The sequence below is a fragment of the Myotis daubentonii genome, chromosome 6, assembly GCF_963259705.1.
Source record: "Myotis daubentonii chromosome 6, mMyoDau2.1, whole genome shotgun sequence".
Taxonomy (NCBI): Eukaryota; Metazoa; Chordata; class Mammalia; order Chiroptera; family Vespertilionidae; genus Myotis; species Myotis daubentonii.
Genome location: NC_081845.1, coordinates 29,944,072 through 29,957,294, shown reverse-complemented (window position 1 = coordinate 29,957,294; position 13,223 = coordinate 29,944,072). Strand labels below are relative to the sequence as shown.

The following is a 13,223-nucleotide window of genomic DNA, read 5'->3' as shown; positions in this document are numbered from 1 at the left end:
ATTGCTCTATCAAGCAAGAATGAAACCAGAGAGCCAGAAAGAGGCTTTAATGTACTTAAGGATGTAATCATGAACAATAAGGAAGATACTGATAATACCTTGGATTGAGGAGCCAGGCTCACAGTGGGAAAGTAAGTGCCCTGTAATCTTTGTTTTACGGAACTGAAAGGCTTACGCTTTTTGTTGAAGAGTTTTTTACATATTGGTCCATGCCTTTCCTAGAAAAGAAAGAGTGGGGATTAATTTTTTTTTAAAATGTACAAATCACCAAGTTTGTAATGCTGCAGTGTACTCAGGCAGCCCTCACTACAGGGACTGAGTTGCACCTTCAGAGCCAAGTACATTCTCCAACTCTCAAGTCACAGCAGAGCAAATCCATCTGGCTCCCCTCGCCCATGTTACACATAACTAGATATTATGTTCGAACGGTCAAGGTCAATAAAAGGTCTCTACAGCTAGAGAGACTTACTTCAAATTTTGTTTTACACATTTAACTCTACCACTTGGGCGGTATGAATGGTTCTGAGCATTAAATAATGTTGAAAAGACAAACTTTGTAGTTGAAACTGAAATAAATATTTCTGACCATTTAGACATTTTAACCAATGAAGTTTTGTTGATTACTTCTTATTCAGTTTCCTGCCTTTACTGTTCCTAAATTTCAAAAGCAAATCATCCAGTAATATAACAGGAAATTCGAGTTCCAACAACCTTAATATTGTTTTACCATCCTTTTGAAATAGCTCTGTGCATACAGCAAGAGGAAACGTAGCTTCCTACCAATAGAATCTTTTCAGAAAAATACCTCTTCCCAATCAGCATTTCAAAATTGAGTTTAAATGGGCCACTTTTCCACAGAACCACTTAACTCCTGAATAGGAGTGGAGAGGTTTCAAAGAAATAGTTGAGAACATCTGCAAAAGACAACTGGAACAACCACACAAATGCATGAAGAACATACCAATTCTGTTTAAGTTATAAACACATTTTCCTTGAATTATACCCAAACATCTCACATGATTAGTCAAGTCACTTATTACAATAAATATTACAATATTTGCAATATGCTTAGCAGGAAAAACATTTTTAAAAATCTAGCCAGTAGTCCTCCGTATTTCTGTTACAAAAACCTGGGTACTAACACATTGAGCTCTGCCCATGTACTGACTTTATAGAGTCTGTTATTGTACCACTAAGATATTATACTAACATCTTTGCTTTCTACTCTAAATCCTCTTCGTTGGTGGATATGTAACTCATAAGAGCTATCACTTACATAGTTGCTTTGTTCAGACCCAACAAAACACATGCTCTATGAAAATCACTGCACCTGTCTATAAACAAGCCATACCATTTGAAACTAAAGGAGAGAGATCAGATCAGTTGATCAGATGCTCTCTGTAGCCTAGAGATAGGCATAGGAAATAAAACTCGAGAGGACCTGAGGTGCACTTGACATTTAGTGACCCCTCTTCAAAGGGCACCTCCTGGGTCTCAAACCCCTTCCTCCCAAGGGGCGCGGCCCAGGCTGGAGAAGGCAAAGGCAGCACTCCAGTGGGTGCCAGGCCACAAGAGGCCCTGGAGCTCTCCTTCTAGATTCAGGAAACTCTACCTGCACTTAATTAAAAGGACAGATACTTCATTTGTTTGTTTGTTTTTGTTAATCCTCACCCTAGGATATTTTCCACGTACTTTTAGGAAGAGTGGAAGAGAGAGGGAAAGACAGATGTGAGAGAAACACATTGATTGGTTGCCTCCTGCAGGAGCCCCGATTAGGGCCCAGGAGGGAGAGGAGCCTGCAACCAAGGTAGGTGCCCTTGACCGGAATCGAATCCAGGACCCTTTGGTCCAAAGGCTGATGCTCTATCCCAGTGGTTCTCAACCTTCCTAATGCCGCGACCCTTTAATACAGTTCCTCATGTTGTGGTGACCTCCAATTTCATTGTTACAAATTGAACATAATTAAAGCATAGTGATTAATCACAAAAACAATATGTAATTATATATGTGTTTTCCGATGGTCTTAGGCAACCCCTGTGAAACGGTCGTTCGACCCCCAAAGGGGTCGTGACCCACAGGTTGAGAACCGCTGCTCTATCCACTGAGTAAAACCAGCTAGGGACATTTTTTTTTTTTTTTTAATTCACCAGAGAAATAAAACCTACAAACCTCATTTTGCAGTCTTTTGCCTCAAACGTAGTCAGGCTTGTAGTCCAAATGCTTGTAGTTCCGTGTAAGTCTCCTTGATCTAAATGTCCCAACTAACAACTGCATTATAACCAATTTTTTAAATCATTTTTTTCTTGGGAATCTTTTTCTAATGTTGGGGTCTAATACCTGTTTGATCCTCTAACTTTGAAATAAATCAAGCTTTATTCCACCTCACAGGCATCAATCAGGAAACGAGATGTGTAGCTTGAAATTGGCTTAACAATTAAATCTTGGAAAAGGCTTTATGTTCATTTTGTTCAAATTACATTAAAAGCCTGAAATTGGAGGATTCTGTCTTTGTACGTGGCAAAGCAGGAAACAGAGTGAGGTTAAAGGGCTTGTCAGAATTAGTGACAAATTTGAGGCTAAAAGCCAAGTTTCCAGATGCTCCAAATTCAATGTTCATTCCTCTCGACTAGCTAATTTCCCTGGTGCTTTGGCCTTAAAATTTGGATTTCTGATGCTTATAGAAAAGGAGAAAGAGCCAAAACCTCTCAAGAGACAATCAGCTGTGCCAAGATACTTTCTTCTGGCATCCTTTCAGTTAGAGAACCAGGTTTAATAAGTTCCCTTTTGAATGTGGGCAGCATCGGACAGCTTCCGTGTCCTCCGGGCCTGCCAACCGTAGGTTGTGTACTCCTCTTCCCGTGCTTTCCCTCCACATCTGTCTTTAATCTTTGCCACTGCGGCCTCCTCACTAACTTGACAGTTCATTTAACTCCAATGAAACACATCTACAATATGTCTGTATGTTTACCAGAACATCTGCTGCAAAGCGTCTTCCACAGACTTCACAGGGAAATAAGTTCTGATTGCCATCTGTATAGGATCCAAGAGCACATTATGTTAGTTTCAAGGAATTGCCTGCCTGAGAAGAAATGACTAACTGGAGACCTCATAGCTCGACATCTTCACTCATTTTTTTCTTTCCCACCAACTACTTCTTCTAGAAAGATCCTCTGTAAACTCACCTGTGTTTTCTTCTCATGCCATTAAACAGGTAAATTCTATATCCTTCAGACCACCAGTATATAATTATAATTATTTAATAAATATGTTCTTGAACAAAGTGCCTGATAGCTTTGCTTTAGACTTAAGTACAAAGTTAAGACCTTAGTATGAAGCCATAAATAATCCAATGGGAATGTCTTGAGGGTTACTACTAGAATGGAAGGACCATAGGTGTGTTCAATGAAGGCACGCCAATTTATCAGAGACCATGACAAAAAAGTTGCCTCGTCATTGAATGTAAACATTCCTGAGAATGGCTTCCTCTCTTCCCATAAACAATCTTTGCTGGAGAATAACTCCTAACAATGAAGGAGGAAGTAGAAGAGACTGATGAAATGGACCAAGTAGAACTGGTCCACTTTGATTGAAATCAGGAAAGAGGTGTGATTACAATGAAGAAGCCTACGAAAATGAGGAACATCACCCTAGCAGTGATGGCGAACCTATGACACGCGTGTCAGAGGTGACACGCGAACTCATTTTTTTGGTTGATTTTTCTTTGTTAAATGGCATTTAAATATATAAAATAAATATCAAAAATATAAATCTTTGTTTTACTATGGTTTCAAATATCAAAAAATTTCTATATGTGACACAGCACCAGAGTTAAGTTCGGGTTTTTCAAAATGCTGACATGCCGAGCTCAAAAGGTTCGCCATCACTGTCCTAGAGGTTGTGTTCAGGGTCAGACCTCCTGATGGGGCTAGTGAATGATACTGCTGGCATTTTATATGCAGTGGTGAATGAGTGAAGGATTATAATCACAATATGTTCAGTACTTGCTATTTTTTATTTTAATACTTAACCATATGGTATTTTAAAAGTTAAATGAAGAATAAACTCGCCCTGGCGAGGTGGCTCAATTGGCTGGAGCCATCAACCAGAAAGTTGCAGATTCAATTCCTGGTCAGGACACATACCCAGGTTTCGGGTTAGGGTGAGGATGGGAGGCAATTGATTGATGTTTCTCTTTCACACTGATGTTTCTCTTTCTCTCTCTTGCTTTTCTCCTCTCTTTAACACCAATAGAAACATATCCTCGAGTAAGGGTTAAAAAAAAAAAAAAAAGAATAAACTCAAATATAAAAGAAAAAAAAAGCTGAAACTGGGCCCACTATGTCCCAATGCCTCAAAGTACCTGACCCATAGTAAAGTGCTCAATAAATACTTATTGAATGCATGGGCCAAACAAGAATTGCGTTCCCACCACAGGACCAATCATTCATTCGATAAATATCTGCTACATGCAACTCTGTGGGAATATTGAGAGAAACCATACGTGGGTCCAGCCCAGAAAAGGAGGAAAGTATGTACATAAATTAAGTGAAGTTAGCAAAGTGTCACGAGAAAGGAAAAACATTATGGAATTCTGAAAAAAAAAAAAAAAAAAGAGTTGCATTTCATATTACTTCCTCTCTGTTCATCTGGAGTTGAGTATATACAGATTTAAAAAGCAGTTTGATCATGGGGGAGATTTTATATTAGAATAAAAATCTGGACTTTTTTCTCCAAACAGGGGGAGCAATCAAGAACACTGATGAGGCTAACCGGTTTGGCTCAGTGGATAGAGCGTTGGCCTGAGGACTGAAGGGTCCCAGGTTCGATTCCGGTCAAGGGCATGTACCTTGGTTGCGGCCACATCCCCAGTGGGAGGTGTGCAGGAGGCAGCTGATCGATGCTTCTCTTTGATGTTTCTAACTATCCCTCTCCCTTCTTCTCTGTAAAAAAATCAATAAAATATATTAAAAAAAAAAAAAAAAAGAACACTGATGAGGAAAAATCTGAACTGTGGAAGACTGATGTGACAGAAATGAGGAAAAAGGGAATTTTATTTAAAAAGCTGAAGTTGCAGGCCTGAAGTAGAAAGGAAAGAGAAAATGGAAGACACTATGGTCAAAGAATTGACAGCATGACTAGATCTGGGGGAGTTGGGTGATGGCAGTGAGAGAAGGATGCCTGAGGACAGAGACGATGGTAGGGCTGTGGATAGAAATGGAGCATTTGAAAAATAGGGCCATCTTAGTGAGAAAAATGACCTCAGCTTTGGAAATACTGAGTTTGAAAGAGAGTCAGCCAGCCAGCAGGATAGAAATGAGGGAGGTCAGGGCTAGAGACACAGATGCAGGCTTTGTTTGGAGAGTGATGTAAAGGCATGATACTGCCAGGGAAGAGGTCATGGAAAGAGAAGCACAGGGATGATCCCTAGGGAACTCCATATTTGAGGGCCAAAGAGATGATGATGATAAGCCAGAAAGAGAAGCAGGAGAGAACAGGGTCATGGAAACCAAGGGAAGACAGTTCAAAAAAGGAAGGCTTGATTAACAGGAATCAGATGGTAGCTCATTACACACATTGCTGATTTAAATGATTTCTGCTCACATCTGCCAGATGGTGTTGTATTTGCAACACGGGCCATCCATCACAGCATACGGCAACACCGCTCACCCTCTCTGTGCTTTTGGACTTCTCGGTAAAATACGGTCTTAATTTTTTTTTCCAGCAAAGATATCCCACCCCTCCACATACTTACTTGTTAATAAAAACTACTCATCCTAATTATAAAACTGCTCTTTCTAAAACACTAGTGAAGGTTTATTTGTATAAATATTACTTTAATATTTGTATAGTGTTTTCCTGTTCCCCAAACACTTTTCCTGTGTAATCTCATTTGCTCCTCACAGTAATACTGTGAGACAGGGTTGGTAGTCTTATTTACAGATAAGAAAATGGAGGTTCAAGGTTAGGTGACTTCTCTAAGACCACAGATAATAAGTGGTAACACTGACACTTGAACCTGATACGAAAATCAAGACTATTTATTCAACCGTTACCATAAATATAGCCCTATTATGTCAGTACTCACCTGCAAAGCAAATGGAAGTCCCTGGAGAAACAACACCTTCTGGTTTATAAATCAGTGAGTGTTAAAGAGTTCAGTGAATTAAAAAATAATGACAGATACAATATGATTCAATTGAAATACATGGACCATCACATTCTGAATGACATTCAGCTTGGAAGCTTGACTAACAAAGAAAGAAGCTTGACTAAGTCAGTTGAACCAAACATGGAGACTAATGAGGTCTACAGAGTTTGTTCCAGAATGCTGAATCACATGGACTATATGATCACTAGAACCTTAAAAGAATTCTTTGAAATAACCAAAACACCCTTCGATAGGTGAATCGTTAAATAAACTGACATTCATACCTGGAATACTACACATCAGTAGAAAGGAAACTATTGATACATGTACAACCTGGATGGATCTCAATGCTGAGTGAAAGTAGTCAATCTCAAAAGTCACATACTGTATGATTCCACTTGTATAACGTTCTCAAAGTGACAAAATTATAATGATGGAAATTAGATGAGTGACCTCCAAGAGGTAGGGATGGTCGGGGAGGGAGGTTGTTGTGATTACATAGGAGTAGAGTGAAGAAGATCTTTAGGTGATGGAATGGTCCTGTATATTGTAGTGGTTACACATGTATAATATGGTACAGAACTATATATTTCTTGGTTTGGCTATTGTACTGTAGTTATTTAAGATATAACTTGGGGAAAACTAGGTCAAGTGTACATGGGCTCTTATACTATTTTGAAACTTTGTGAACTATAATTATGTCAAAATTAAAAGTTTTTAAAAATATCTAGGAGTTGGCAAATTGTGGCCCATGGGCCAAATCTGGAGCTGCATGTTTTTGTAAATAAATTTGTCTTGGTAAACAGTCATGCCCATTCGTTTGTTTATATAATATATATTGCTGCTTTCACACGACAACAGCAGAGTAGTTGTAACAGAGACCATATGATTTGCAAAGCCAAAAATTATACGTGGTCTTTACAGAAAAAGATCGCCACCCAGCAAATGAGAATGTAGTCATTAGAAATTATTTTGGGAGAATAACATGGAGAATGTTAATGATATATTAACTATACAGGTCTCTCTATATAGACATGCAGTAATTAACTCTGAGTGATAAGAATAAAAGTGCTTACTTCTTTTTCCTACATTTTCAATTTTTCTATAAAGATTTAAAAAATCAGAATAAAAGATTTTAAAAACTTATTTGAACCTCTTTCTCCAGCTGCCGGTAAGGTGCTCGGCCCTTCCAAGGAAGCCAAGGCTGTGGTGGGGAGGAGGGGGGCCTCACTTCACCCAGCCACGAGCACCATGCCTGGCAGTGCTCGCTAAGTATGTGCCCACTGCATGGCCCCTGTCTGGAAGTTCGCCTGCATCTACTAGGTCCTTATCCCACACGACAATGAGGTGACCATGATGAGGTGACAGTGACGGAGGCTAAGTTCAATGCCCTCATTAAAGCAGCTGGTGTAAATGCTGAGCCTTTCCGTCCAGGCCTGTTTGCAAAGGCTCTGGCCAGTGTCAACATCGGAAGCCTCATCTGCAATGGAGGAGCTGGTGGACCTGTCCCCTCCACCATGGCTGCCCCAGCAAAGAAGGAAGAATCTGAGGAGTCTGATGATGACATGGCCTTTGGTCTTTTAGATTAAACCTCTTTTATAACACATTTAATAACATGCTGAACTCTTAACACACAACCCTTTTGATAGAAAAGATTCTAAAATAATGAATATCAATTTAGCTATTCCTATCTTTACCCTGGCTAGAGTCTTACTTAGTAGATTATTAAAGTAGCTATTACTTTTATACACTGGTTTATAATCTTAGACAATTTTTTAAATGAGGAAAGGAAAGTGATCTGGAAGTGATCAACCGTTTTGTGTAACATATTGATAGTGAAAAATAAGCATTACGAAGATCTCAGTTCAAAAAATTTATAAGAAGCTTGGAGAGGATTATGGTTGTAACGAAATTTGGGGAAAAATTCTACTTCTGACTAGACATTCTCTTTCTGAGTTGAAAGAATGCTTTGTAAAAACACCTACTAACTCACATTTCCTTATAAAGGCATGATAAAGAAATAAAAAGGGAGATGTTTTCTCATTCCCTTGTTAGCCAGTCAAAGCACTCTTAAATCCTTTACAATCCAGAACATGTAAACATTAGCAATTTCGACATCTTCCAAGGCCATATGGCAAAGCTGATATGACCTCAACTTATTAACTTATCTCAGGAACATGACTTGTGAAACTAGAAAAGGAATGAGTTAGGATGGCAGAGAAAACAGCCCATCAATATTTGCTCTCTCCCTAAGCCCCAAAATACTAGAGTACTGTAAACAGACAAAAGGACATAGAGAGCCAGAAAAACACAAGGGCAGGGACAAGACAACAACAACAACAAATTGGAAATCTGGAAAACTGATGAACATGGTAACCAACTTGGAGGACTTAAAGCTACATCAAAATCCACTTCCCAAGCAGACAGGAGGGAGAACGGAGAACCATCTAGCTTTGCACAGTAGAACCCTTCAAAGTCACAGGAGCCCCTGGAGCAGCACACACCTCTGGAACTGAGACAGGGTAAATGAGGAGGAGGAAGAGACTGCTAAAATATGGGGGGTTGAGTGCAAGTTTCCTAAGAAGTTAAGATTCCTAGACCCTTCCCTTACTCCACACCCCCTGGGTGATTGCCCTTCCCCAGCGGCAGCATAGGTCTACTCTCCGGAAAGGGTGAAAGAGGAGGTCAGTGCAAGCATCAACACGAAGCACAGCTGAAGGTGTGTGTCGGTGGATGTAGATACACACTCACACATAGGGCTGATTCCCAGTATTTGTGGTAGTTACATTCCATAAAGTCTCTGTGAGCACTAAGTGAGCAAACACTGGATTTACTATTCTGGGGGGAAATACAAGTTTAGATTCCTGTGAGCCGCTGGTCAGAAATTGTTATCAATCTATCAATACATACCTTGTTTTATGTATTTCTGTTTAAAGAGACCTTATTTAAATAAATATATTTGATTCAATATCACTGAACTCTGGGCCAACACTATAACTCATGCTCGAATGAAGTTTACCTAACAGACATATTTTCTCCGTAAGGCACACTGGAGCCTTCCTGTGCTTAGAAACATGAGATAACACTTCAACACTGCACTGAGGAGCCATTTTAAACAGCGAAATCACCAAGAGGAAGTGCACAGACATGAAAAATGTGGCACCCAATGTACCATGAAAAGGACACTTGTTTACAGCGTGAGCTGAAACTAGAAGGCTTGTTCTACCTCAGCTGGGAACATGCATGTCAGGTGACTCAACTTTATAACTGCTGCATGCATGTCTGTGAATGACTATGAAAGTGCCATGAGTATTGATTTTAGGGTTACAAACTTTAGTGAGTAGGCAAATTTGTAAATAGGGACTCCATTGATGAGAATTAACTGTATATGCATTTGTATGTGCACATGTATACACACACCGGGGTGTCCCCCAAAAATGTATACACGCTTTTAATAATTATTAATTCCAATGGGTCAAATCTGAAAAGAAAGAAACATCAATTGAGTTATCAGAAAATGTAAGTGTGTACATTTTCTGGGGACAACCCATGTATGTATGTATATAATCTAGTGATTAACCTCATGAATAGCAATGCTGAGAGCAGAAAACACCCCATACATACCTTCCTCTACTTGGCTCACAGAACTCTGCTTGCCAGTCCTTTACTCCCAAGACACAAAAGGACACAAAAACTTCCCTGGGAATATAACTATTCTCTGAGGAAAGAGGGAAGATGCTGACCTTGGGGAGAGTACCAAACAGCTCAACCAGGTTACCCTACAATAAAGCTCAAAACCATCAAACACTATTCATCCACTTAAAAGCTTCCAGTGTTCTCTTCCTCCAATCTTAATCATGGACACAACTTTCCAAAGACATGAGGAAAGTCTCTAGCACAAAAGACCAAAACAAAGCAATTTAAAGGAAAATTAAACCTCTTGGAAATTAAAAGACTTATTGAAGACATTAAAAACTCATGAAGACATAAAAAGACTTATTGAAGACATTAAAATAGAAGGTTGGGAGATAAAACTAGGGAAATTTCCTAGAAAATAAAGTAAAATGACATAGAAAGGGAGAGAAACATGAGCCAGTACCTGTCCAGAAGGCCCTACTGGCCTACTCCAAACAATAGGGATTTAAGAGAGAAAATGAGAAAACACAAGGAAGGAAATAAAAACAATAAATAACCATTTCCAGAAGTGAAAGGACACCTGCCCCCTAGTTGAAAGGATGAAAACAGATCTATACCAGTAAACATCATTGTCAAATTTTAGAACATTGGAGACTAGAAAGTCTATCGACTCAGAGAAATAAAACCAGTAACATACAAAGTGTCATGGATTAGAATGACTTCAGATTCCAAACAGTAAAAATAGAAATGGGACAAATCCTTTAGATTTCTGAGGGAAAATAATCTACAACCAAAAATGTATACCCATCAATCAAATATGCAGGTAGAATAAATACATTTCCAGACATTCAAGGTTTCAAAGTCTATACCCCGTGTACCCTGACTCAAGAATTGCTGGAGGATATGCTCCACAACAAGGTGAGCAAATAAGCAATTCAACACGGGAGAGAGAGAAAAAAATCCCAGGAAAACATCTAGGCACCCACACCAAAGGGCTACCAGTCCAGGGTAGGGGTGTGAGATTCAAAACACCAACATGTTGAAGACTGTCATGACTGAGAGATTCGCTGCCTTTGTAACCGGAGAACAGTTATGCTAGTGTATCTGGCTCCCACTGTGCCCTAGTTGGCTTGTTTGAGCATGTCCCAATGAGATACCTGCTCTCTCCTTCATAGTCTGCCGTCTAGATTAGCTGAGGATACTCATTTTACTCCATGGGAAGGTTCTGCATTGATCTTCTCTTGAGATGGGGGTAGGTGAGCTTAGAAGCAAAAAAATATAAAACAAGCATATTTAAAGGAATTTCTACAAGAGATCCAGGATGCTCCAACTGCAGTAACATATGTCCCCCCAGGGGCTCACTCATCACCTTGCTCACTGACATCTCCACATAGGGCTCTTGTAAACTCTAGAAGCTGAAATCAGACTCAGATTATTCAGCCCATCTTCTCAAAAATGTCTTCATCAAATGGTGGCAAATACTGCCTTCACAGAGCTAGATTTACACTTCTCAGTTGCTCAAATCTAAACAAAATACTGTGTTTAGGGATACCACACAGGTAATGAAGTCTGTATAGTACATAAGAGGAGAATGGAATGAAATGGAAGATGGACCCACAGGTGGCCTGTATGTTCTATTTCTTAACTTGAATAGTGATTATGTTTATTAAAAATTCTCCTGTTTCTCAATTAAAACGTGAGGTCATTAGAATTTTTACCTTCTCCTTGCATTATCTGGAACAAGCAAGCTGGACAAAACATATTATCAGCACACAGGAAGAAGCAACATAAAGGTATTGATAATGACAGACTCTAGAGTTCTGTCCTTCACTTGAGGTGATTTGATGACATCATAATGGAAGTTTGGATACAAGATACCACAGGTCATATACACAAATGTAATTGCTCTCGGTAGTTTGACTTGTAACAGTCCTAAAATATCTGAAAAAGTGACTTTATACCACTCATGGACAGTATTTAAACAATGTAAGTCCTCAAGATAAAGCAGGCAAATTCTTTATGATTTTGCCCCCTACATGGGACGCTTTAGGCCGTCTTTCTTCTTGCTGGTATTAATCCTGTTTCCCATTGCTCCTTTTAAGTTTAAACAACTTTTTTCTGAAAGGTCTTTCCCAACTATCCATTCATTTACATACTACTTAGTGATCATTTACCCAAAGCTGGGAACTGTTCTAGACCTTGGGGATAAAATGGTAAACAAATTCCCTGCCTGCAGTTTGAGTGAGAGGAGAAATATACCTGATGCCAATAGATGCTCTGAAGAATATAAGGCAGGGAAGGAGCATAAATACAGGGGAGGGCACGGCTGAATGGATCAGCTGGAGTGTCGCCAGTACACCAAAAGGGTTGCGGGTTCATTTGGCACAACAGGAAGCAACCATCGATGTTTTCTCTCATGTCGGTTTCTCACTCTCCCCCTTCCTTTCTCTCTAAAAACCAGTAAATATATCCTCGGGTGAGGATTAACAAAAAAAAGGACACAGCAGGATATGTGTGCCATTTTTTAATACATGGTCAGGGAAAAGTTTATGGGAAGGTGATAACTGAGCACAGCCTTGAAAAATGTTTATTTGCAATAAGAGCACTTCAGGGGGAACAGCACGTTTCCAGATCCTCACGTCAAGTGGTACTTTATCAGGGATTTGGCACTGCTAGTCCTATTTTGCTGCACACACCCTGCCTCCTCAGATGCAGTCCTTGAAGGCAAATCCCTCTTTATCACTTTGGACTCCCAACATTTAGCATGGAGCTTATGTTAAGTTCCCAAGCATTGCTTACAGATGACTCAAATCATAAATATTCCAAAATGTTATGAAATAATTCAAAATACTGTATAAGAATTTATTCCCCAGAATAAAATTAAGATCTTTAAGTTTGGAGGATAACCCACATAAATCACAATATGTTTCTCCAAGACTTGTGGCTTATAGTCACATTCTCTAAACTGCAAAATATGTGATGTGCTGATTTAAACCCTTTGGGTGAAGTACAGTGAAACTAGGTCATAAGATGGAAATTTGGATAGCACCAAGCCAAAGTAATATTCCACGTCTCTAAGATTCTTGCTGGTTTTGTGAACCTTCAATTGAGATACCTACCAAAATAAAGGGTCAATTCTTTTAGGATTTAATACATTCCCAACACTATCACAAACCATCATCTGACCCTTTGCTTCTTCAGGTTGGCATTTAAATACATACTCTCCAGCATCCTACTTTTGTAATGATAAGATCTTCAGCCAAGTTTTTTATATCAATCCTAGAGGCCCAGTGCACAAAATTCATACACTGGTAGGGTCTCTAGGCCTGGCCAGCGATCAGGGCTGATCAGATTCCCCGCCTCCTCCTTCCCTCACTCCCTCAGCGTCCCACTGCTGGTCACCCACCATGTTCCACGCTGCCCCCTGGTGGTCAGCACA

General features: G+C 39.6%; 1 protein-coding gene across 1 annotated transcript in view; it reads right to left on the bottom strand.

The window, feature by feature from the left end:
- The window catches only part of ZC2HC1B (zinc finger C2HC-type containing 1B), a 34,457-nt gene extending 22,912 nt beyond the window's left edge, over nt 1–11,545 (bottom strand). Inside the window, exons 1-3 of the mRNA XM_059699606.1 lie at nt 11,503–11,545; nt 2,969–3,030; nt 99–218 (exon numbers count right to left, since the gene is read on the bottom strand). Coding sequence (XP_059555589.1) covers nt 99–218; nt 2,969–3,030; nt 11,503–11,545 — 225 coding nt within the window. The remainder of the gene's footprint in view (nt 1–98; nt 219–2,968; nt 3,031–11,502) is intronic.
- Between the last annotated feature and the right edge of the window lie 1,678 nt (nt 11,546–13,223).